The 25,394-nt window shown below is 40.1% G+C and overlaps 1 protein-coding gene across 1 annotated transcript in view; it reads right to left on the reverse strand.

Annotated features, from left to right (window-relative positions):
• Positions 1-25,394, reverse strand: part of UST (uronyl 2-sulfotransferase) — a 154,269-nt gene that overhangs the window by 13,290 nt on the left and 115,585 nt on the right. Inside the window, exons 6-7 of the mRNA XM_040060230.2 lie at positions 21,196-21,293; positions 18,904-19,061 (exon numbers count right to left, since the gene is read on the reverse strand). Of these exons, the coding sequence (XP_039916164.1) occupies positions 18,904-19,061; positions 21,196-21,293 (256 nt within the window). The remainder of the gene's footprint in view (positions 1-18,903; positions 19,062-21,195; positions 21,294-25,394) is intronic.

Consider the following 25,394-nt stretch of genomic DNA (forward strand, 5'->3'; position numbering starts at 1 on the left):
TCTTTTTCCATTTCAGTATTTACGGGTACTTGTAAATGTTAACACCTCTGAATAAGGATAAAATGAGACAGGAACCAGGAAGAACGTGACAGCAATTAGGAGAAGCTCTACAAGACAAATCAATTTTGGGAGAGAATGAGATTACTAGAAGGAACACTGTGCATACAACAACCTAGGTTTTTGCTAAAGAACACTGTAATTTTCTACAATGCAATCTTCAAGAGTGTCAGAATAAAGACATTCAACATCACTCACGAGATGTGCAATGTTAAAAGTTATATCAAGATAAAGAGAGAAACCTGTTTGGGCAGGTAGGCTGTAATCGGCAGTCAAGCACCCATGTGGCCATTGCTCTCTCCCACTGCTCCCACAGTGGGAGGATGGAGAGAACAGGATGAGCAAAAGCAAAGAAACTTGTAGCTAGAGATAAGAACAGTTTAATACGGAGGATGCGGGGAGGAAAGGAGTGATGCAAATGACATCCCCTCCCCATTCCCCAGTCAGTGCATAAGCAATGGCCATCCTAGAAGCCAAAGATCCCATTTCTTTCTCCCGCTCTACTTTTATTGTTTCCTGAACATTTTGTTATATGGTATGAACAATCTCTTTAATCAGTCTAGGTCAGTTGTACTGGCTGTGTTCTCTCCCGGTCTCTTGCCCATCCCCAGCCTACTGACCTACTCTGACAATAAAAGAAGGCACTGATGCTGTGTGAGTTCTATAAGTAAATTTAACTTATCTGATAACACAACACAGAAAATACCATTAAGAACCAAAAGTCAACATTTCAGTGCTCAATCTCAACACCTATTCCTCTAAACAACAAATCTGAGCCTGAATCTACAAAATCCTATTCAATTTGCTAAGCTTACTAGAAGAATGGTTTTTTTTTTCAATACAGAATATTTTAATGAAGTTCCGTGGAAAACATGATGAAAAAGTTATCTGAGAGAATAGTACATTCAGGGTTTCCATAGTAAGAAAAACAATGAAAAAATAAACAATCAAGCCAACTTTAGAAAGACCTGTCCAAAAAAATAGAAAATTCACCTCTGGGAGGCTCAGTGTCCATTTGTGCAGAAGGGACATTGACCACGTTGATGTGTGTAAGCGCTTACACATAACAACAGGGCTCTGAAGCGCGTGTTTTCACCCAGGCCTGGTGCTCAGTGGGTGACCAATGCATGCAATCAGGTTTTGTCTTAGAATCATATAATCATTAAGGCTAGAAAAGACCTTCAAGTTCACCGAGTTCAACCTTTGACTGAATACACCATGTCAACTAAATCACAGCACTAAGTGACACATTCAGTCTTTCCTTGAACACTTCCAGGGATGGTGACTCTACCACTTCCCTGGGAAGTTTCTTCCAATGCTCAAACACCCTTTTAGTGAAAAAAATTTTCCTGATGTCCAACCTGAATGGTCCCTGGTGCAACTTAAGTCCATTTTCTCTTGTTCTGTCACTGGTTCCCTGGCAGAAGAGACCAACTTGGCTACAACCTCCTTCCAGGTAGTTGTAGAGAGTGGTAAGGTCGCCCCTGAGCCTTCTTTTCTCCAGCTTTAACAAGCCCAGCTCCCTCTGCTGCTCCTCATATGACTTACCCTCTAAACCTTTCATCAGCTCTGTTGCTCTTCTCTGGACACCCTCCAGCACCTCCATGTCTTTCTTGCAATGAGGGGCCCAGAACTGGACACAGCACTGGAGGTGTGGCCTCACCAGTACCAAGTACAGGGGCACAGTCACTGCCCTGGTGCTGCTGTGCTCGACACAGGCCAGGATGCCTTTGAACTTCTTGCCCACCTGGGCACTCTCTGGCTCATGTCAAACCAGCTGTCGACAGCACTCCTAGGTCCTTCTCCCATGGGCCACTTTCCAGCCAAAAAAATGTATTGGGGAGGTCCTCCTCTGCAACCAAGTGTGCAGCTTTGGGAGGGACATGCATGGAGCTATTGAAGGAGGAAGGGGACACCCGGCCTAACCAGTCAAAATAGCAGAATCAGCCCTGGCAGTCAGTGGGGGGACAGATGCTGCAGCTAGATTGCCTTCACATCCAGTCTTAGTGCTGAGTATGCGGGTCCCAGGACCCAATTCAATGCCTGGATGGGGCCAAGTTTGCCAGTAAACCCATAGGTGCTGGGAATATGAAATTGTGACTCTGAGCTCTTTAAAAACACATTCCTCACAGGCTACTCTAGTAAGTCCAGTGACTGTGGTCATCAGCTTCTAAATAAACAAAGTAACCTGGGCACATCACGTTCAGCTGAAGCTTCATCCACCTGCTTGCCAAAGTGGCTGACAGCATTTCTGGCACATTCCCAAAGCATTTAATTTTATTAAGTACATTTACTGAAGAAACAAAACCCCTTAAACTGAGCAAATATAGAGTCCTCATAAATATAACTGTTTTTTGGTGTTGTTTCCCCCCCCCCCCCCCCCATTTTGTTTGAGTTACAGTGGGAAATAAAAAACTGCAAGGCTAAAGGAAGTGAAAGGACTATTTATGTAGCATGGGAAAAATTAAACTGAGATTCAACACTTGAAAGTGGGTGACATTTGTTTATCAGAATACTTTTGTTGTATCTTTTTCATAGCTTTTTGTCCTTTCCTGCTAAGTCTCAGAAACGGGGATGCAGTGCTAGATTTGACTTTTGATTTTATTGGCAATCTGGGCAAGTTCTGCCACTATTTCAAAATCAAAATATTGGTCTGGCAGTGCCAATTGCTAATAAAATATACTAATGTATCATGTGCAGTTTCTTCACTAAATTACTCACACATGTGTATACAGTATGAAAAGATGTGTGGGACTAGGAGTTTTTCCCTTTTGCATGAGACACAAAGTGGCTTTGCGATTAACTTTTTATTACTTTTGAAGGAGTGGGATGCACACCAAGATGTGGTCTGAAAGGGTAACTGAAGAGTCTGTGAACTGAGCAGATGAATTAAGCAGGAACTCAAACCATTGATTTCTACAAGTAGCTTGCAAAACCATGCACCAAGGAAAATAATTTTCAATGATTCAAAGCAGAACCTTTGGCTAAGCCTGCCCTTAAAATAGGCTAAATAAGGTGTTCTGCAAATGCAAAGTACTGGGGTCTGCCAGGGACCCAATACCATATTCCACCAGCAGCAGAAGGCAGTGCCCAGTAAATTCTGAAATTTAATATCCAGGCAGATATGCCTTGCAGTTTCACTGCTCTTCTGTTAGCAAAAGTTCAAGATGAACTGGGCTGACATCTTCGGTAAGCTGTTTGCTGAAGTGTAAGACAAGAGACTGAATTTTCCGGCTATCAAACACTTGCATTGGCATATCTGCACCAAATAGGCAAAGTTCTAAGATGCAATTTGTTCTTGCTATTTTCAACTAATAAGAGCTAAGAATGGCTGACTGCAAAAAGCATTTACTTTCCTCCAGGAGCTGTTCTTGGTATATCTGGATGAATATATATGTGTATCAGGATGCCTGTATATGTATGCCCATCATAATGTGTTTCTTTCAAGGGCTTAGACTAAGAGAACTCATCTCACCCTTTTTACTACGCTGACTGAAAAGAACAGTTTGCATTTGCAAACAAAACTATCTTAACACAAGAAATCTGTTTCACTGCACTTAAAAAGAATACACACCCTCCATGCTTAGCATCTCACCTGGTCATTACAGAAAATCAATTAATTGGTTTGACAAACAAAGTCATGAACTAGACTAAGTACCCAAATTCAGGAAAGAATACGAACTCTTCAAAATGCTGTTTGGCATGCAGGATTCCCAGCTGATATCCTGACTCTAATAGCTTTTAATTGCCATCACCAACACCCAAAATTTACCACTGAGTTTACCACTTACTGAATTAAATAAGGAATAGGAAGAGGTAGGATAAGGATATACAGTGGAAAAAAACCCTCACATCTGAAATATCCACAAATCCTGAAATAATAACCCTAAGGAAGATGTGGAGAGCATCTGATACTTCTGTGGTGAAACCAGACAAACACTATTCCCTATGAACCAGGATTCAGTGCAGAAAAACATATTGAGGACTTCTCAAACACTGAAATGTGAGCTGTGGACAGTGAAAGGCCAGAGACATATCTCACATGTGCTCATCTAAAAATTTTGGAGAGAATATGGAGGAGGAAACTGGTCACTGCCAAAAACACCTGAGCAGGTTTGTTCAGCCATCATCCCTAAACTCAGTTGGTCCTGCCATGCTTCACCCTTTTCAAGATCCCTGCATAGTTTTACTGTCCAAAATCCTTCCCCAGGTTTCCCACCTTCTGCAGTTCATTCACTCTCTACAGTGGCTTTGGTCACCACGCAGGGGTTTCTTGAGAGTTTACTAGAATAGATCTTCTTCATTCACCTCCTTTGCTCTTGGTAAGGGAGTCCTGGGCTTCTGCTGTGTTTCTGTGACCCACAGGAAACTAAGGCCATAGACTTTATTCCTGGAATCACTGCAGAAAAATCTAGTGGGGTGCTAAAAAACCCCCCAAGTTAAGCTCCCAAAAAACTGTCCAAACAAGTCCACCAAAACTTAAATCAAATAGCACTCAATGATGCACAGATCTGTCTATTGGATAGGCAAGGAAAACACTAAGAAGGATGACATAAACTTTGTTTTTATATGCATACTTCATCCTTGCTCCTACAAACACTACTGCATGTCAACTCCTAGCCAGCATCCCTCTCTACCCTACCGTGTAGCACTGCACAGCATGAGTCAGGAGTATTCCCTGCCGATTAACTCCAGACAGCCACTCAGGGCACCAAACAACCCCTAGAGAGAGAAACAGCCACTTACCTCTCTTCACTGGTCATGCTGAGAGTTCAGCTTCCCTGGTACATAATTTAAACACTGACATTAAATAATGTCAATACCCAGAGAAGCAAGGCAGGTTTGTCAGCTGTCTGAAGACCTTTCAAGGATGAGTCATGACTACTGCAAAATTGGCAGAGGACTCATGGAACAGTAGGGAGTGGAAGACGACTTAAAAATAAGACTTCAATACCCAGAAAAAAAATATTTAGTGGTATTTAGGATAAAACAGAGGTTTTGGTGAATATTTTCATTCAATGTTTTAAATAAATTTTCTTTGGCTATGCTGTCACTTCTGTCACGTCCAATTTCCACTAGCTTTTGGAAGATGTATATTATGTCTCAGTCACCCATTAATTCCACGCTCTCATTTTATGTAACAGAAAAAGCATGTGTTCGTGCCCAAGCAATAAACCTCCTAACTTGGTAACATCCTAAAAGCCACAGGAGCACAGCTCTGCAAAGCACTGCGGGCTCTGGCTGACTGTGCACACCCGTGGCTCCCTGCATACACCAAACTCTGCTGCAGCAACATCCGTGTGCTCCCTGCCCCTGCCTTCCCTCCACACCAGCCCAACACCACCACTGGGCTCTCCCAGTAACTTGTGCGGCACTTCTTTCTAGTGAGAAAGAAGCAAAACCTGAAAGAGCCCACCCCTTCTGTTCTCTTTTCTTTGCTAGATCCAACAGTACTCTTCATCAATCCCCTTCTCCCCTTTCCACTCCACAAATACAAAGAAATCAAATCATGTAGCTGATGGCTTGGAAATGAACCAAAACAGTCAAGAGGCAGGAGAAGCAGAGACAAGACAAGCGCACAGTTTTTGTCCTAAGTCCTACATTTGCATGCCCTGCTGTACTGAAGATGTGATACCCGTAACAGGTACACGTGTACCCCGAGAACAGCAATACATCACACAGCAACACAACTTCAAAGGCTGTTCAAAATTCAGTTGAAACGTACAAAATGGAAGAACATTGCTGTGCTCAAAATTCGCATTACACAAAAGGTATTAGATAGAATCATACTGCAAAAGGCACAACAATAAGCTATATTATTTTATCATTGATCTGTCAGAACACAAGAAATTAGGTTTTTTCCTACGCTGGATGCATAGAGCTGAATAATTCCATAATTAGAAGGAAGCCAGCTCAGAAAACCTAGCCATGAGGAAAGCAAACTGATTGTGAAGAGAACATTTCAGGGCCTGAGAACAGAGCAGGAGTGTTTGTGTGGGCAGACAACAGATGCTGCTCCAGACTCTCAGCAAACAGCAGAGCAGGGAGGGATGCTGGTTATTTACTTGCTGTTTTAACTTTAAGCAATTGGAGGAAGATAACAATTTAAGACACTGCCCCCTGGATAGCTTTTGTATTTCTCCTGAGTCTCCAATTACTATATCTTTTTCTCTCTCATCAATATTCTCATTTCTCCTGAGTATGCACTGATCAGCAACTTGCATTCCCTAGAAATCCTCCCACCAGCTATCTGGAAAGAAATTTATGCTAGAGGGCATAACACTCTTCTAACATGTAGATGCCTTTAAAACTACAAGTCATCTTCAGAAAGCAAATTGCACAGAGATGCATAAAGAATTCCTCCAAGACCTATTTTGAAGGCAAGTGAATTTAGCCAACTCACAAACATCAGCAGTAATTTCAATTCAGTAAGCATGTTTGGCATTCTCAAAACCTTCACCCAAACCACACAACCTCTTGCATGTGCACTTCTTCTAAAAATATTTTTTCTTGGTCGGTTTTTGTGCTCACTTTTTGCCCTCGGCCTATATGATAAAAATTTTCTGGGTGAGCCCTGGAGAACTGAGCAGACCAAACACTAATTCTCACATGGAATTTATTTAGAGGGGGAGAAAAAAAAATCCCTTAAGTTGAGTAGTTACGTTATTTTGAACTGGTTTTATATTTTATGCGTACATAGTGGAGCTGGAATTTCAGGGCTGGCTTTTGTTTGCATTCATCATGAAACATTTGTTATATGAGCTGCTGCTACTGCTACCAAAACAGCTGCTGCTCACTGCTAGAAAACCAGAGGACAACTCAACAGTTTCTTTCTTTCTCTGTTAAGTCTAGCTGGAAAAAGAGGCCTGGTGTCGGAAGAAAATTACTTTTCTCTGGCTTTCAGTGTCATCCTTGCCACCTTTTGCTTATTCAGAATGCAAACTTGAAAGAGAACAGGTTAAATCAGAACAAGAGCAGGCACGTTCTGATGCTCCTGAATCACCTACCATTAAACACAAATCAGAACTACAGCTGCGTGAACTCCCTGCTTTGCAGCTAGGGCAGCACCTCAAACGTGAATGCCTTTCCTACAGCTGCTCTTGCAATTCAGCTGGGATTTAACCCTTCTGTCCTGCATCATCATTTTCTGCCTTCTAGAAAAATTGAGTCACGACTTGATCTACCTTCACATAAAAATTTCTTCTGTGGGAGACTGCTCCCCTGTACAGAGAAAAATACCAACTTATCTGATAATCTGTACACTTTCCTACCAAGCTTCACACGGATCAAGACCCAAAGCATCTGCGGACTGCAGCTCTGAGCACTGAGGACAGACCTTCTCAAACTGTACATGAGCTGAATTTTAATGCTTTGCTTTGTTATGATTAGTAAACTGCTTCTGTGTTGTTTTTGTTGGTTCCTGGCAACATCATATCAGCACTGACCTCTCCTACCTCAGTCCTACCTTTTAAAGAGAACATTTACCCCAGGCTGGAACAGTCTTCCCTGTTTTTTTAAAGTAAGGGGGTACTACCAAACAATGAATGCCCACCTCTTTCACCAGCTTTACCCTGCAGGAGAACATTCTTTCTCCTATCCTGACAACTGGTTTTCTTGAAGAGATTTTGGACAGAGAACTTGCTGAAAATCACACCTGTACCATCTCATATCCCTGTGCTTCCTGAGTCCTTAAAGGAAGCAGTTGATTTTTGAGGTTTTACAAATGCCATACTGACTTTTCCCAACTGCCTATTAATCACATCCTCTATTATAGCTCCTCCCAGTATGTCAATTTGAGTCTTTCATCTGTTGGTGTCTAGGTGAAAATTGCAGCTCTCTAAAAACCTGGGAGCGATCTTAACTGCTCTTCTAAAATAACTGCTGATTGAATGAGGGGACATGCCACAGGGTTGGCAGTTTCAGTTTCAAAGAAATCCTTGGTGAACACTAGCTCTCACAGCAGCATCCCTAACACTGCTAAGGAGTAAAGACAGCTGTGGAGTAAAAAATGCCATACCCTAAGACTTACCTGTATTATAGATGTCATCTGCAAGTAACTGAGAAGATATTCAAGTGAGATATTCCAATTATATTCAAATTGTTACTGCACTTTATAAATATTATCCTTTGAGTACAACTCAGAAGATAAGATTTATAAAGTGGCAGTAATAATCATGCAAATAGTCAAAGATAGAAAACTGGAGAGAAGATAGTAGTAAAAGAACACAATGGGTATGCAGTCTGGAAGGGGAGGAAACTGGGAAGATGAGCCTAGAGAGAAACGGAAGGGAAGACGCTCTTTCATGCTACATTGGAAAATTTGTGATTCTACTCCAAGAACAGAGAAAAAGAAGAAAAACAGTCTCTGCAGCTGTATTTAGTAAAACCCTCTTTTCTTGCTATCGCTTCTTAGAGAGTAAGTTTTCAAGAGGGACAGATCAAAAAGCCTGGGAAATTCCAACAAGGGAAGGAAATAGGGAACATAATGCCAAGCAAGACTCTTGGAAGAGCAAGGGGTCAGCCCTCCAGCACCATAAACTGCCTTCAGGGCAGGTAAAGCAAAGGGGTTCAGTTGACAGGAAGCAGCACAGGCATGGTGTGAAGCTGTATTCAAGTGAGGAGTGATGGCTGGGAGACACACTAGCTGAGAGTACCAGCTGTGTAGCAGCTGAGAGCTACACTGCTAACATATTTACTTCATTTTAATTCTTACAATTTTGTCATCAAGAACTGACTCTTTGCTGAAATTCATGTTACTAATTCTTTCCTAATAGCAGCAACAGTGGCCTTAAGATGATTTTAGAGCACAATACAGTGTCCTCTGGGAGCAAGTGGTCCCTTTACAGACATACCCTGGGGATGACTTCCCTGAGATTGTCTCCCTGCCACTTCTCCCAGCTGCCCACTGTCTCTCTCTCCCTGACTCTCTTCTCAAGCACCTAGCCCTGATGTGGTTGGAAAAAACCCTTTTGGTGTGAGGTTTAATGCCTTTCACAGGATGCATGCCAGAAAGTTCCTTGCTATCATTTCACACCTAACTTGTCAGAATTTATGCTCTCTCATGTTTTCCTAATTTTAATTATTACATTTGTTGAGGGTTAAGTTTTCCTATGGAATTTTCCCCCCCATAAGTTGCTAGGAGACTAAATACTGATGCTTAAAGGGTGCTTGACCTGTACAAAAGGTGTAGATCACTTAGTTCAGTGGGAAGGGAAAGGCTCTGGGAGCTGAGGGTGGTGGTCTCTCGGCTCTAAGTTTTCCAGGGAGGACAGTCGGGTGACTGGTAGCTGCGTGGAGTCCACGGCTAACGGAGGAGTCTGGTCCTGGGAATTCTATCATCTGCTGGAGCACCCAGGAATTCGGAGTTTTTCACCTGCCCTGCTGGATTTTGGGTCAGCCCGGGTCCAGTCACCGCGGCTTCTCCGGCACTGCTCCCTTCACCTGCTGGGACACCCCCCTGCCTGCCGGGACACCCCACCATTTCCAGCCGCCAGCCCCCGGAGTTTCCACCGTTTCAGCTTGGTGCTCTCGGGGTCCCAAGAGATCGGACTGCCCGGGGCTTGTGAGACAAAGCCCCTCGGGGTTCTTGGTTCTGTTTATTATTATTATAATTGTTGTTGTCATTTGTCTGCCCTGTTATATTTACTAGTAAAGGACTGTTATTCCTTTCCCCATAGCTCTGACTGAAAAGTTTTTTTTTAATCTTCCAAATTATAATAACACGGAGGGAAGGGATTGGAATCCCCCATTCCTACAGAGGCCCTGCTTCTCCTTAGCAGATACCCGTCTTTTCAAACCAAGACAACATTTTAATTACTACAGCAGCTAATTTGCATCACTGTAAAAACTTGATATTAAATTGCAACATTGATGTGAAAATCTAATTCCTAAGGGATGGCTGCTTGTCTCTACTCTACAAAAGTTACAGGTAAAAGCATTTTAACAACTTAATTTCTTTTCTATAGCTACCTTACCTTTAATGTTTTTCAAAACTTTTCTGAGCCATCAAAAATATTGGCTCATGGTACTTGAATTGTTCTTGCAAGATGCCTTGGGGGTAAGAATAATCAATTTAACCTGCAGCCCGTTCTACCACTGATACAGTGATTTAGTTTGAGAAAAAAGCACAATAACTTTTTTGAAGACTGAAAATAAGATTATGCTCCTAAGAGCTAAGTGAATAGTCAGCTCTGTGATCTGTTTCATATTGCTCCTGTGTCTTCAATGCCAAATATGCTTTGTTTTCAATTAAGAGGTGTTTCTCCTCAAACACTGGCCCTGAAAACATACTGTAGGACACAAGGATAATTAAACTAAATTCTCAGTTGTTTTGGTCCTAGTATTAATAAACATTTTTTATATTCCAGCCTCAGCCACTTTGTACAGCTTGCTTATTTCCACATAGGTGAAATGAAGACCTGTTCACCTGGACCAGAAGCAGGCCTATTAACTGGGATTTAGTACTTTGTTCTGTATGCCTTCTGTTGCCTAGACAGAGATCAAAATTGTCAAAGAAACAATTTACATAATCTGTTACTGCTGTATTTTTTGTTTAAATGCTATTTTTAAAGCAGAAGCAGTAACTGAGGCTTAGCTGAAATGCTACTGATTAAAATAGCATTATGATTTTATTTACTAAGGTACTCAATAAGGAATGAACTGTCATTGCAGGCTTTAACTGCCTGTCATTAAAATGTTTGTGGTATATTGTCATCAGCAACCCTGGATTATTTATGAGATACCACTAATGCTGTATCCAAATGCAGATTTCCTTCTGTGCTGGAGCTATAACAAAGCTGGTTATCCATGGGTTTTCCACTTTATGATATTAGGAACAGGAAATATTCAAAAATGCATCGGGGAATCAACCTCAGATGAGCAGCAGGAGCACACTCGTAAATCATAACATCTTTAGTGACTGATACGCTCATTAGATAAACACAACTTTTACTTGGCAGATATCAGCACCAAGTCTTCAAAATTATCTCCTGACATACACAAAAAAAATACACATGAATTCTTGATGTGTGAGATGTAAGGGCTTGTTTGACTGGTCCCCTGGGATTCAGAAATCAGTAAGTTTTGTTTTTACCACAACACAGCATGAAATGACATCTTTGCAGGTTTAATCCAAAGCCCATCAACAGATTTGATCAAAGGAAACTGAATGCAATTGATACGAATAGGTGGGATGAAATGCAAAATCTGTAGGCTGAAATCTTGGAATTGCACTAAAAGGTGAAGATGATGCATTAGGTGGTCTCAGTCTTCATAATCCTACAGACATACAGAAACTTTTGGAAAGGGGAAATTCTGTTAAAGATTGGGAGGTTCAGATGAGCATGCAAAAAAGTAAAATTTGTTTGGCTTCAGGTAAAGACCCTGGCATTTGACAGGAAAGAGAAATACGAAAAAGTTGGAGGAGAGGAATAGAAAAAAGGTAGCAGATGGCAGAGCACAAGCTCAGTATAGGCCATGTATTTTAGCTCACAGAAAGGGAAGATTAAGTTATTCTACAAAACATACTCAGCTTATCTCTACAATACATTGCAATTTGTCAGAGCCAGTCTATGAGTTCATGTGGCCAGAAACTTTACTAGAAGAGGAACATTACATCTAGGTTTTTCAAACAATGACTTAGGGGAACGTGGACTTCACCTTCCACTACAGCTGATTCTGAGCAGAGCCTTTACAAATTCCCAAGAAAATCCAAGCCTAAAATAAGGATTTAAAGATCAGTACTGTAATTAGGAAGATGAAAAACTATATCCTTTGCCATAATCAGTGGCAAGATCTGGAAGGCAGCCAACATCCTTGAATGCCAGAAGCACTGGGAAGGGGAACTATGGATCAGCAGGAGCCTCATTTCTCATTTCTCCAGTTCATGAACCATGCCCGTAATCCCGGGCTGCCAGTGGGAAATATGCAGATTTCTCACCCGATCTAAATGATTGGTGCTGGTGCTGCTGTACTTACCAGGTCAGCCACTGCTCTTGACTCCAGGAGAAAGCAGAGCCATAGCAATGTGATTGGCAAATGGACACGTAAATCCCGCGTCCCTGCACTGTAGGCTCAGGGAGCAGACTCACCCAGACCGAGCGCCAATGGCATGTCAGGCTGTCAGCTGCCTCACTTTTTGTCTCAAAATGCCATTCATTTGGGGCCACAAGATATATTTGTAGGCAACTGCTCTGCTGTGTAACTATGCACATATGACCCAACTCAACCTAACACGTACATGCCAGCAAGGAAGAGTTAATAGATAGGATTTGAGCCTGGATGTACACAAGCTCCATGTGGGTTGGAAAGCCAAACCAAACTTGCTCGCCATACCTTTACTCCTGATCACATTTTAGCAATGAGACTGATACTATCTTGGATAAATCTTTTGGCGCTGCAGTTACGGTTTTTTCATGCCACACACATTATCTGGAGTGGCTTCACCTTCCTCAGCAGAACAAGAACCACAGTTATAAGCTGTCAAGCTTTGCTTCAGAACTTACCACAGAGAAGTTTTGCTTCTGAGACAAATCTTCCAAAGACCTAGTGGTTCTTTTGAAAAACACAGTCATGAGAAAGCCCAGAAGGTCTCAAATCCTTCTAAGAGCTCCTATTTTTGAAACTGCTTAGCTTATTCACAATAAGATTGCAAATCTCTGGAAGACAAAATAACGTATCTTTCTCTCATGGGATTGAAAAAGAGAGAACACTGTCACTGACCATCCTTATCACTCCATATCCACTAACTTGAAGGCATCCTGGATCAGGCAGTCTGGTTTTGTGCCTGCTCTCCAAACCTTGTATTTTCATGGCTGAAGAGCTAGAAAATATATCTACAGCTTTCGACAGTACCTTCAGTTTTATAAAGCAAACCAAGGAACAGATCAGTCGTGCAGAATGTCCTAGATGCTATCGACCTAATAAAAAAGAAATGTCCTCAGGGATATGCACCGTGATGCTTCCTTTTGCCCTGCCCATCTTGCACAGAGAGAACAGGGAACTTGTCTTACAAGAAACAAAAGTACAATTAATCACTTTTCCTAGACCTTAAACCGCGTGTTTTAGCATTCGCATTATTTTATAGCGTTCCTCCATGCAACGTTGAAAGTTGAGACTTCAAAGGGAGAAGAAAAGAATGGTCTGCTCACGCTTTCTATTTTGAGAACAGGATGCCGGGTGATAAGAAAACGCCACCCAGGCAGAATGTAAATCCAGGAGTGCTGCTGGCCCTGGGAGCGCCGCACACGTGTGCACATCGCTCCACCTTCTGGACAAGGCTGCTCTGCTCGCACGCACAGCTCGCCTCACATCCCAGATGGGAACGCGCCACCCAAGCGTTACACAGGGAGTTACTTCCCAAGTCCAGCCTCACGTTTTACCTCCACGTGCAATTCAGAATTTTCCTCTGCTGTAGAAGATTTTCAGAGTCAATGACTCCTCTTCGAAGTGTTACTTAGGGAAAACACAAAGCTCATCTAGAGTGCAAGGCAAAAGAAAAGACAGCATATTTGGAGTCCCCAAAGCTTTTCAACGTTCAAATGTGTTTGAAATTGTAGAAGTGATGCAAAAAATCCCACAAACCCCCCCCCCCACCACAAAACCCCCTCAGTATTTAAATTTAAATTAAAACTAATCCATTCTGATTTTATTCTCTCATCGGGAGTGCAGGTGATTGTACGAGAGAGAAGGGTTGGGCACTTCAGCATAGATGAAACAGTGTATTCCCTTTGCATTTACCAGTCACAACCCTCTCTACAAAGTACAGCTCACAAGAAGCCAGCAGACTAAGAAGCCTCATATAATTTGTCCTAATTTCTTCTCTTCTTTCATTTTGCGCTTAACAAAGGCAGAATGTAAGATAAGATGATCACTGTTTAAAGACACTGCACAAAAAGCACTGGCTCCTTCCACCTGAGTCCCATGATCATTTCATACTCAAAGTTTTTGCTCCTGGAGGCTGTGCCTGTAAACACATTCACTACAATTTCTCAGAGGGAAAAACCCCTTGGCTCCTGAACTTTTCCAAATGCATAGCATCTGAACCGTCTGAAGGCACATCCCACCTTCGGTGCTGGCCTGGCACAGGAGTGATCTTCAGCACAGTGCTGAGCTTGTTCACCCTTTTCCTAACTCCATCACAAATGCTCTGCTTCTCAGGACCTCAGCTCTGCAATAAAGACATATGGCAGCATCTCTCTCCTTAGTGGGTTTAAAGAGAAGGGGAAACTTATGAATAGAAAATGTCAAGACTGTATCATAAGAACATAGTGGAAATAAAAAACTAGAGGGTTTACATCACCTGAGATAATATTACTGCTACAGATTAAAGCATTCCCTGTAAATGCAATTCTTATGAGAATCAAATTTTCATTGCATTAAAAAACATAATAAATTACGGTTTACCTAAACAATATATTTTCTTTCAGCTGACAGTGTGAGTTATTTCATTGCACTCAATAAAATTCACTGACTGAAGAGCTTAAAGTCAGTCTTCATGTTGTAGAATAAGACCTATACATTCTTCCAGGCCAAATGCACCTTTTAGGAAACAAAGGGGTTTTTTCCTGGTATTGAGAAGAAGGGTTTTTATAGGTCTTCTGGTGCCAAGGAAAATTTATGAACTCCTGCAGAGAGGTGTGAGGATATGGCTCATTTCTGAGGTGATTAAAAAAACCCATTTTATTGCCTATTGTTTTACACTGGATGCTGTTAACTTTTACCCCATGCCACAGAAGTTGACAAGACAGAAGAAAACTCTGTTTTGCTGAGTATAGTATGTATTTTTTACCTTTTAAAAACACCAAAGATATGAAACTCACATGTGCACATTTCAAAAGAAACTGTGTAGGTATTCTCTGTGATCTGGCTACCAGCCATGTTACAGAAATGAGCTATAGCCAGCAGAAGTGAACAGGAATGACCAATTATTTATTTCCTTTAGCTCCTGAGAGTGAGGAGAGAATTTACATGTCAAGTTTTGTTATAACTATTTCAGGCCTTTCAAACAGTTAAATAATACTTTCAAATTTTGCAATAAATATAATCTAAAGCTCTGCATTTGGATCCTATCTGCTTCAATGCTGGTTAAAAAGGACAAAATTTGGAGGAAATTGTACTGTGTCAGCAAAGAAAGCTATTAAACACTAATATATCTCTTTAAAATTTATTGTACCCATGTATTCATCCATCTATCGATTTCACAATCTGTCTGCCACCCCCATTCCTGTTCTTTTAATCTTTTGTCAAAGCCAGTTTAGCTGCCAAGACAAGAGAAGTTTGTAACTTTGGACGAGAGAGGCATCCAAAAAGAGAGTCCTTTTTGTGATTCTTGACTTGGTATTAACATTAAGATAACGTTTAATTTGAAGAAGCGAGTGGAGACACAGAAAAACAGGAAGTCCAGAGCTTCAAAGTACTGTAAAAGATAAAACCAGATTGGTTCCAATGAAAACTTTAGCACCACAAAGAGCTTACAGACTTTGTTACGCGTGGTTATAAAACACACAAGTCAAAACATCTGGCATATAGAATAGCTGAATGAAGTCTATTTGCTAATGCAATGAAGAAAGTTATCCTCCTAGTGCCCTCTGACATTAAAATTTTCTGTCCTGCTGAACTGCCAAGTTTTTTTAACATTTTACCTTTTTACAGTTTCCTTCTGTCAGCTTGTATCAGACAAATTATCATCAACAAGAAAAGCACTCAATTCATACTGCTTTAAGCAGTTACCTGTGTCCTCAGGTGTACAGACAGACAACAGCTCTCTGATGAAAATGTCACACTATCTTATCAGATCATAGTGCCACAGTTTTAATGATCTACTTCAGAACAACAGCAGAAAAATATTTTTGAAGGTGAAACAAGAGGCTTTGTTTTCTCCTAAGAGAACACTGAGGAAAAGTTTCTTGATAAATGTTATTATATTGCTTCAGATGAGAAATTTTACTACAGACACAAAAGAAACAGAGAACTTTGAATATGGCCTATACAGTTCAAAGGAACAGAGATGAGAAAAAGTTCCTAGATTTCCTGATCTCTTTATTACCAACCTATAATGAAGGTTTCCAATACTAAGAAGTTCGCTTAGATGGGGGCTACAGTGATCTGGTGACAACCCCAAGCACCTGTAATGAGCGAGGAGAGTCCCAACTTCAGGAAGAAGGGGTTTAACCCACAACTCCTGCATACATATCTTGAATGCACACATGTGATTTTATGGGTTTGATAGTATCAGGCATTTTGCTTCCTGTAGCAGCAAGGTGCTTTTAATATGGGTAACTATTCACCTGATGTTGGTGGGGCAGCAATCGCCTGTTTCCTACTATGATTTCTAATCTATGTAATCCCCTAAAGCAACACTGGGTTGAAACTGTCTTTCTTCAGCTACTTTTTGCTTCAAGGCAGCTCTACAAATCCAGTTTCTGAATTGCCTCTAATCCAGAACTGTTTGCTGCAGCAGACTCTGGTGCAGATATTCACAGACCTGGAAGTGAGTCACCTTTCTGTACACATCCTTCACTGTGTTTTCCTCATCTTGTTATATTCAGCTGACAAAAGATAAGTTCTAGAGAAATTTTCCTTCTTTATGTGGAAAGAGGAAAGACTGCCATAAGAGAATTTCAAGTGGAGCTGCAGGTCAGCAGACAATACTGTAAACTGTATAGATTTAAACTGCAACAAAAGGTCAGTTTTGACCCAAGTTATCTGCTTTGTGGGTCCACCACACAGCTGGCAGAGCAACACATCTTCTTCCAAGGACTTCATGATGCAACAGTAGAGGGTGTTGCAGATCAGGTCTAAGATGCCCTGAGGAGAACAATTTAGGATTTCTTACACAGCACTTGAATATTTTCTATTTTTCTGGCTGATTCTGTTAAGGTTTTTTCTATAAGCATTAGCACCAGCTCAGAAATAACCAGAAAATAATTACGACAGAAAAAAACCTCCCGAACATATACATGTATGAAAAGAGAAAGAGAGAGTTAACACAAGGAAACTGTTCTCTTACTTGTATGTCCAGTCAATAAGTGAATGGGAAAGATAAAATAAAGGTTTAATCTACCAAGGGAATACTGACAGAAAGTGGTGACTCTTTACACATGACACAAGACCCATCTTACACAAGAAATCCCAGAGGAAATCATTGTCCTGTAACAGATGATTAAATTTCCTCCAGATACTGGAAAATACACAGAGAGCAGAAAGATTAACCAGCATTTAATGATTCTAGCAGATTACTTATCTCCCACCTGACAATTCCTGGAGCACCCAGATGAAAATCAAAACCCTGCGTGCTGCTTATTAGCTACCCCCACTATAAAAGAAGTGAAAATATATGGTTCAAAGAACAGCTGAAGAAGTAAAATAAACTCAAAGAAAACTCTCACGGCAGAGAGAGCATATCCTTCTATTGATCCCCTGCCTTCCTTTTGTCTAACATCCTTATGGGGAAACCTTCGAGATCAAATTGTGCAAACCTTTAGGATGACTTCCACATACTACAAACATAGGTATTTTTATTTTTTAACTTATAAAGATAAGAGGAATACCTGATCCAAAATTTGGCTGCTCTTATGCCAGTACAATACTCTCCTGATGTCTGTTACTAGGCAAAATTGCTCTCTGGCTGGACATGGCACCACAAAGTTACACTCCCACCCTTCCAAAGAGCTGCCTTAACTGCCTGACTGCAAGCAGACAATGATGCACTGCAAGCATGTTCAGAGAAGGAATGCCATACTTTCCCTAATACCTGTATCACAGCTAAATACAGAATTTCCAAAGATGCATCCTAGTAGAAGGGTTTGGTGGGCAGTCATGCATAAATCCTGGTTATGGACAGAATTTCTCCATAGTGACTGACTACTGTAATAGCTGTTCTTGGTTGGAAGCCAGCCATCAGCTGCATGCATTACAAACTAAATTCAATCTTTGTTCCACATGCCTTTGATATACAGCTTGGTACAAAACCACACATATTAATGGCTGTAGGCATTTAACACTGACACAAATGCAACAGAGTCACAGAGGAAGAAGGGAAGTTTTACCCCTGCTTGTTGCACACAGTGTTTATGGGCCTGTCAGATGTAAGCAAGAACTCAATTCTGCTGGAATGACATGCACAGCCCTCCAGAAGCATCGTATTTATTTTTAGGCATAGGACACAAGACTGCCTTTTAAAGAAGTCAGCAATAAATAAGTATGGGAGGGATAGATTGATGCAAAGAACCCTTTCAGATTGATCATGGGGTGCAAATTAAGGAGTAAATTGAGTGCTCCCCATTTTCACTTCTCTACTCCAGACTCCTAAGTCTTTTTCCTCGGCATGCTTTGTATTCAAGTGCTATAAATGCACATTCTTATTTGTATTTTATCTAAACTCAGCTCAACTGAAGGTTCATTTCATTTCAACTCATAGTCAAGGCTCAGGCAAAATAAATAAGCTGGTCCTGGAGAATCTCAAAAGTGTCCAGCTCCCCAAACTATTTCTTGAAGGCTTATTTAAGTACATATTGCTGACACCATTTTGACAATATATTGACAGTATTATTTGAGAACTGAGTATGACACAACTAAAAGAAGAAGCAGCCACTCCAGTGGAAAATGGGAACCCTTCTGGCATATGGAAAGATCACTGAGCAACAAGTTCTTGCAAGGAAAGAAAATCACGCAGTAACATTAAAGATAAAAGTGGAATATGTGACCTTCTGTTATCATCAAATCTGCTCCCTAAAAGGGAGATAAACTTCTTCATTGACTGAACAAGAAAGAAACACATACCCTTCAGCAGCCATGCAGATTTAGCAGAAGTTTCCGTAAGAATAGCTTTTTAATGGAAAAGGTTACCTGGATTTTTGTAGATGCTAAGCACATCCTTGAAATAATGAGGTAAAAATCTTTCTAATAAAAGCAGCACATCCTCCAACTCCTCCAGAATGCCCACAAGCAGAAAATTTTCATTAACGTTCAGCTTTGCTCTTTCAAGGGCCCATTCACCAGGCTCCCTGTATGAAATAGATGGGGGAAGACGGAGGAGGGAAAAAGAAAAGCTTAAATATGCATTTACTTCTCAAATTCAAGCCAAGAACACAAGTGAATTAAAAAATATTCAGTACTATACTTAGAACAAAAAAGGACCCCCCGCCAAACCCAAGTAGCTTACTGAGCTTTTCCACGCAACGTCTAAAATTGGATTGGCACGTAAAAACAGGATCACATTAAAAGGAGGCTAATCACTGTGTGAAAGTACTCCATTCTGAAGATAGCTTTTGCCAAGTTGTTTATAAGCTCAAACTTGTGAACTCTGGTATTTTAACTTGGAAGCACAACCCGTCTGACGGGAGGAACGACTGCCCTTGGTGTTGGAAGGTGCTGAGGGGTGGCGGTGTCCCTGAACTACATCAGGAGAACTGGTAGGACTAACCCCTGCCTGCTGTTACTTGGCAAAACCTATGCAGGACACTACCATTTTCCACCTTACCCTTAATTTTAACTATTGCCAAAATCTCCTGGAGCTTCCCTTTCCCTGTCATTACCTCAGGTTGCCCTGCAGCTTTGCTACAGGATTTGCAGTTTTTTCCTGTGACTGATACTGGTTTTGAAGAATAGTTTAGGGTTCTTCTATGTTTTTTCCCAGCTGGAGAAGCTGGCAGGACTTCACAATATCTTTATGCTTCTCTGTTTCCCAAAAGCACAATGCAGTTAGACAACCATATGAATCCTAAATCCCTTAAAATAATTCATATTAGTTATGTTCTGGGAGCAGCAGCAGCCATCATTCATACTGACACAGGATATAATGCCAGTGTCCCAAGCTAAAGGAAATCAGTTGTGCACACTGGCTGGGAGTGGCTGTAAATCACATCTCTTCCCTGACTTCATTAGCTTATTGTAGACCCTATACAATAGTGAATATTAACATTTGTCTGGAGCTCTTTCTGTGCCATGTGGAAAAGCTCGCTACTTTCCACTCCTATTAGAGCAGACTTGTAGCAGGTTTTTCATGCTCTAGGACATTCTGTGCACAGATCTATTTTCTGGAAGAGGGGCAAAGTCTCCTAACAAACACTATGAGCCTCCTGTTTGTAGCTCCTTATTGGACTAAGAAGTAGCTGAAAGAAGTGTAAGGGCAAGACAGGAGAGAAACCTGCCACAAGGTACAAAAATGTACTTCAATATGCTGCTTGGGAACCTCACAGAGATATTTTGTGAAAGTACTCAGGCATGTGACTGTTGTTAATGGGATTACTCACACATGCAGGTTAAATGTGCAATCATAAGCATTTGCAAGTAAGGCCAAAATATGTTTTAAAAAAAAAAAAGGTGTAATGAAAATGAAATCATTAACCTGCTTTGCTTCTTATATGTAACTTCACTTAAGCAAAAAAATAAGGCAGGATTTTACAACATAGATACTTAGAAATTAAGACAGAAGAAATAACACATTTTCACTTGTTATTACAAGGCTTTTGGAAGAAGTTCTGGGAAGTGTGCAGTTGTTTCAGTATGGAGAAGCCCGAATAACACAGAAACAGAATACCTTGAAGTCCAACACACCTAATAAGAACATTTCTTACCAATAAAAGCATTTAAAACCAAGAAAGTATTTAAAATTATTCCTATATTATTGCATTAAGAATTTACTATGGTATCAGTAATACAGCAATATTAGAACAGCATACACAGATGATAAAAATGAGGTAGCTCAATTACAGCAGGGGAAGGCTGCATTTTACACACTTTTAAGCATGAATACGGTTTCTTACATGGACACAGAAACCTGTATTCCTCATATAGACCAGATACAAGCATCTGAGCAAATCAAAAACATGTATTACAAAATCACAGTGCAGATAAAAGGAGTAACCCAGAAAAAAAAAAAAAAAAACCCCTACATAAATACATTCATATTTGATGAATTATTCATGCTATAAATCAAGAAGAAAGAATACTGCAACATTTGCAGTGCCCTTCTTACTTCAAAATATATGCATGCAGTTACCATATACAGTGCTACATTCCTTGTACTTTCATTTTTCTCTTGTACTTCAAACAATGTCACCTCTTCATTACCAATTTCTGACAAAATGTTGGCAATAGCTATTGCTGAACAAATTGAAATATCTTGCATATATTTACCTGCATCTTGGATGCTGTCCACAGAAATATGGTATGATGTAAAATAACCTGGGATTAGAACATTCAGGGTAGTTTTCAAGGATACATACATTAATGTCCTGTGGGGGAGGAGAGAAAAAAAAATAATACTGCATTTTCCTTTCTCTATTAGCAACTGTTTTATCTCATACTTTTATAGTCATCTCAAGGTCAAAGAATTGTGCAGAGGCATTAATAAGTATCTTAAAAGTCATCTATTGGTTCATTTATCTACTTTTAAATATCAGCAGGGGAAACAAAAAGTTACTTTGTCCTAGAATGCACAAAGCAATTTTTTCCTCCTTCCTGCGAAGCCCACAATTATTATACTGAGAATACTGTATGAGTCAAAGTGGGACACATTAATCAACTTTCTTACTGAGTAATATTTAAAATATTCAGAAGATTATTTTCAGGCTCTTCTTTCTTCTAAATACACCCTGGAGGAAACCTGAAGTAGCCAGAATAAATAAAATTGAGACAACAATTGTTACTTGTCAACCCCCCCTCCTCTCCTTTTTTTTTTTTTTTTTTTAATTCTGCTGCATTCAATGACTGGAATGAAGAAATGTAAGCTGTAATTTGTACATCTCACTCAATATTAGAACACACATCACTTTTAGTTAAAATTCTATAAACTTCTCAGATTTTCAGAACTGAACTGTGCAAAGCCTACTGAGAAAAGGGGTTATTAGAAAGTATTCATCATTTTAATGAAATATCATTCATCTAATTAGAAGTTATTTATCATTTTTCAAAGACTAAGCATAGCTACTGAACCCTGAGGAACTCTATTCCATTTATAGCTTTACTTCAGCATAATAATAAACACATGGGATTGAATTCCATTATCCTTATCTAATCTGATAGAGCCTTACTCCACAAGCAGTCACACCCACTCCAGAGACACACAGGGCAAAAAATGGGTAAGACAACAAAAGCAAGGAGGGAAGGATCTCACCTTTGCAGAATTAATCTTCGTTGTTATTAGGTACGTGCTCTCACAACACTATAGGCATTACACACATGAATATCAAACCAACAACTAAACAAATCCAGATTTTATCAAGTACAGAAAATGTGATAGAGAACATTCCACAAGACAGATATGCTTAGCAGCATGGAAGACATGGACAGCATATCCTGCTCTCCCAGAGGAAGGCAGAGCACAGGCCTCCAGCTACAGCATCTGTATCAGAGAAAAGCTCTTCCCAGAACTTCAGTCCTCACACCTAACTTCCTTACAGCCCCATTTGGGTCTGTAAGCCTTTTAAAGAACATTTCTGATTCCTACTCTGTCTCACTGTTAGGTGAATCCAGCTTCATAAGCACACCAGAATACCCTGGGCTAGGAAGCAAATCACATGGTGAGGAACCATTAAAGAAAACAACATAAAAATTGCCAGCTGGGATAAAAACAATCCATTTCCTCTGCTCCCCACAGTATATTCAGGGCTTGCCTTAAACACATACCAGAAGATTTATGGCCAAAACCTGAATTTTGACATTAAAGGCTCTGAGCTGAAGCTAACCAGCCTCCCATTCTCCATGCTATGATTACTGAGAAATCTTACTGTGGATGTATAGATTGCACAGGCACTGTGTCTCTCTTATAACCCCAACAGGGTATTTTAACATGAATTACAAATTGCACTTCTTTAAAAGCTTATTGTGCTTTTACTATAGACACCACCAGAGACCTTTTCAGTGATATATATTTTTGACTTTCATAAGAACCTAAAGACCTGCAATGAAATAATAAATTGCTTGGATTTTAAAAAGGCTGAAATATTGCCCTGACAATACTTTAAGTTATATCCAAGCTGGCTTGCACTTGATAGACAGATTAGATGGAAGGTGGGTAGAACATCTACATGAGACTTAAAAAGTCTGTAGCAACACCCAGCTAAGAACATTATCTCTTTTCTCACACTCATACAAAGGCAAATGGACATCAGCTCCCAACAAAGAAACTTACCATTTCTTTGCAAGAATAATGAATATGGTGAGTCAGAAAATATTCCCTGAGATGAGTATCAAAAACAACACAAAAGTGTAACCGGGACCTTCTTGTAATTGTGAAAACTGTATTTGATTCACGTGTCCAGAGAAACATATGTGCAACAAAAGCAATGTAAATTCATGTGGAAAATCCTGCAGCTTTAACAAGTAAACAGCTGATACTAACTCCAAAAGAAATTTTTAGTGTCCTTTTTAGAGTGAACTGATGTAGGATTACTGAAACAACCAGGCTGGCTCTAATCTAATCTTCCACACTCCTTGTTAATAACTCAAAGTTTAAGATAAAGGCCAGGTGAGCTTTCATACAAACCTACAATCTTTTGCCACACAAGGACATGTATTTCACCTTCCTGACATCAGAAGCACCAGGCTTTCTCTGCAGTAGAAGTACTGCCCCTTCCCAGGCTTTGTTTACCACCACTGCTGTGATCTGTATTCCAGCTGCTGGAGTGTCCTTGTGCATTTGCAGCATCCACTCACTTCATGGCATGTGAAATCAGTTTTCAATCAAAAAGTGGGTGAAAGAAAGGTCAGCCTGAGGTGTGCTAGTCATTACAAAACTTAAACACACCTACTGGAAGATGCTTTTTGTGCTAGTGGCACTCAGGAATTTCTGGGTTTTATTCTGAACATGGAAAGCCAAGGTGAAACGCCTTTATTCTAGGCAGTGTTACTCTGCTATCCTAAGCAACATTCATTAAACCACATCTCCTAGTAAGACCATGCTTTCTCAGCAGAACACAGATCTTTCAGGGCAGAAATGTTTCTATGTGAGACAAAAATTTGCAAGGTGACAGATCACAGCCTTGCTCATTTAAATCACTGGAGGAGCCTCTTAAAAAAATTATTTTAACACAGTCCGGAAAGATACAGAAGGAAACACACAGAGCAACTTTGATCATAACCTTTCACAATAAAGAAAGCAGTATTTTACTTGATTCCTCAGCTCCTGGCTACAATTCATATCACTCACATCCCACTGGGCTTTGTCTTCAATGGGGCAGTGGGAGGCCTGGGAATCAGCATTGCAGCTCCAAGCAACAACAGAAACTGTCTTTCTTTTAAATAGTACTGTATTTTTCTACTCATGTAACAATTTTGTCTGAAAAGTTAAACTGGTAATTTATGCTTCCTTCTTCTGTAAAATTGTCTTTGAAATAAAAATCACAACATGCCTTAATACTTTAATCTGGCAATAAGTCAGACTACTGATTTATCAGAAATATATCAAAGGTGCATTATTAATTTTTTTGAGATCAGTTATAAACTGTTTAATATGCCATAGTGAGCTCATATGTGCCATAAAAGGAAGTCAGCACCTGATTAAAAATATTTCATAGAACCATTAGGTTTGGAAGTGACCTTCAAGATCATCAACTGTTAATCCAGCACCACCATGACCACTCCTGAACTATATTCCCAAGTGCCACACCCAGATGCCTCTTGAACGCTTCCAGAGATAGTAACTCCATCATATCCCTGGACAACTTATTCCATTGTCTAACACCTCTTTCAGTGAAGTTTTATTTTTCTAAAATCTAATCTGAAACTTCCTGATGCAACTGAAGGACACTTCCAATCATCCTTTCAACTCCTTCTCATTAGAACTCCTTTCAGGTAGCTGTAGAGAGTGAAAAGCTATAAAATTCCTTTGGGAACTTTAATGCTATTACAAAAAGAGCAAACTTTAAGGTATTCTTTTGTAGAGCAATAAGCAATTTACTGAAGTTAAAGTCTTAGGACAAACTTACACAGTACCACATACAAAAAGATGTGACAGAACTCTTTTTTCTTCCTAATACAAATTCCTAAGAGTACTGACAGAAATAGTTACTTGGTTTTTATCCAGTAGAAGGAACACCCAACTTTAAATAAAAAACAACAACAACAACAACAACAAAAAAAAAAACCCCCACAAAAACAACTTGGGTTTTAAGGCATTCCCTATTTTTTAATTATCAGTGTCTCAACCAAAAATTACAGAAACACTTCTGCCCTGTGTGCATTACAATTATTAGTAACCCTGACGATTTTAAATAAGGAATCATAACTCAAATACATACACACCTTGCAAATACTTTCCATTTAATTTCCATCTGTTCATCTATGGAAAAACACAAAAATATCCTTTCTCTCACAATCAAAACAAAAAATACACA

The sequence above is a fragment of the Hirundo rustica genome, chromosome 3 (assembly GCF_015227805.2).
Source record: "Hirundo rustica isolate bHirRus1 chromosome 3, bHirRus1.pri.v3, whole genome shotgun sequence".
Lineage (NCBI taxonomy): Eukaryota > Metazoa > Chordata > Aves > Passeriformes > Hirundinidae > Hirundo > Hirundo rustica.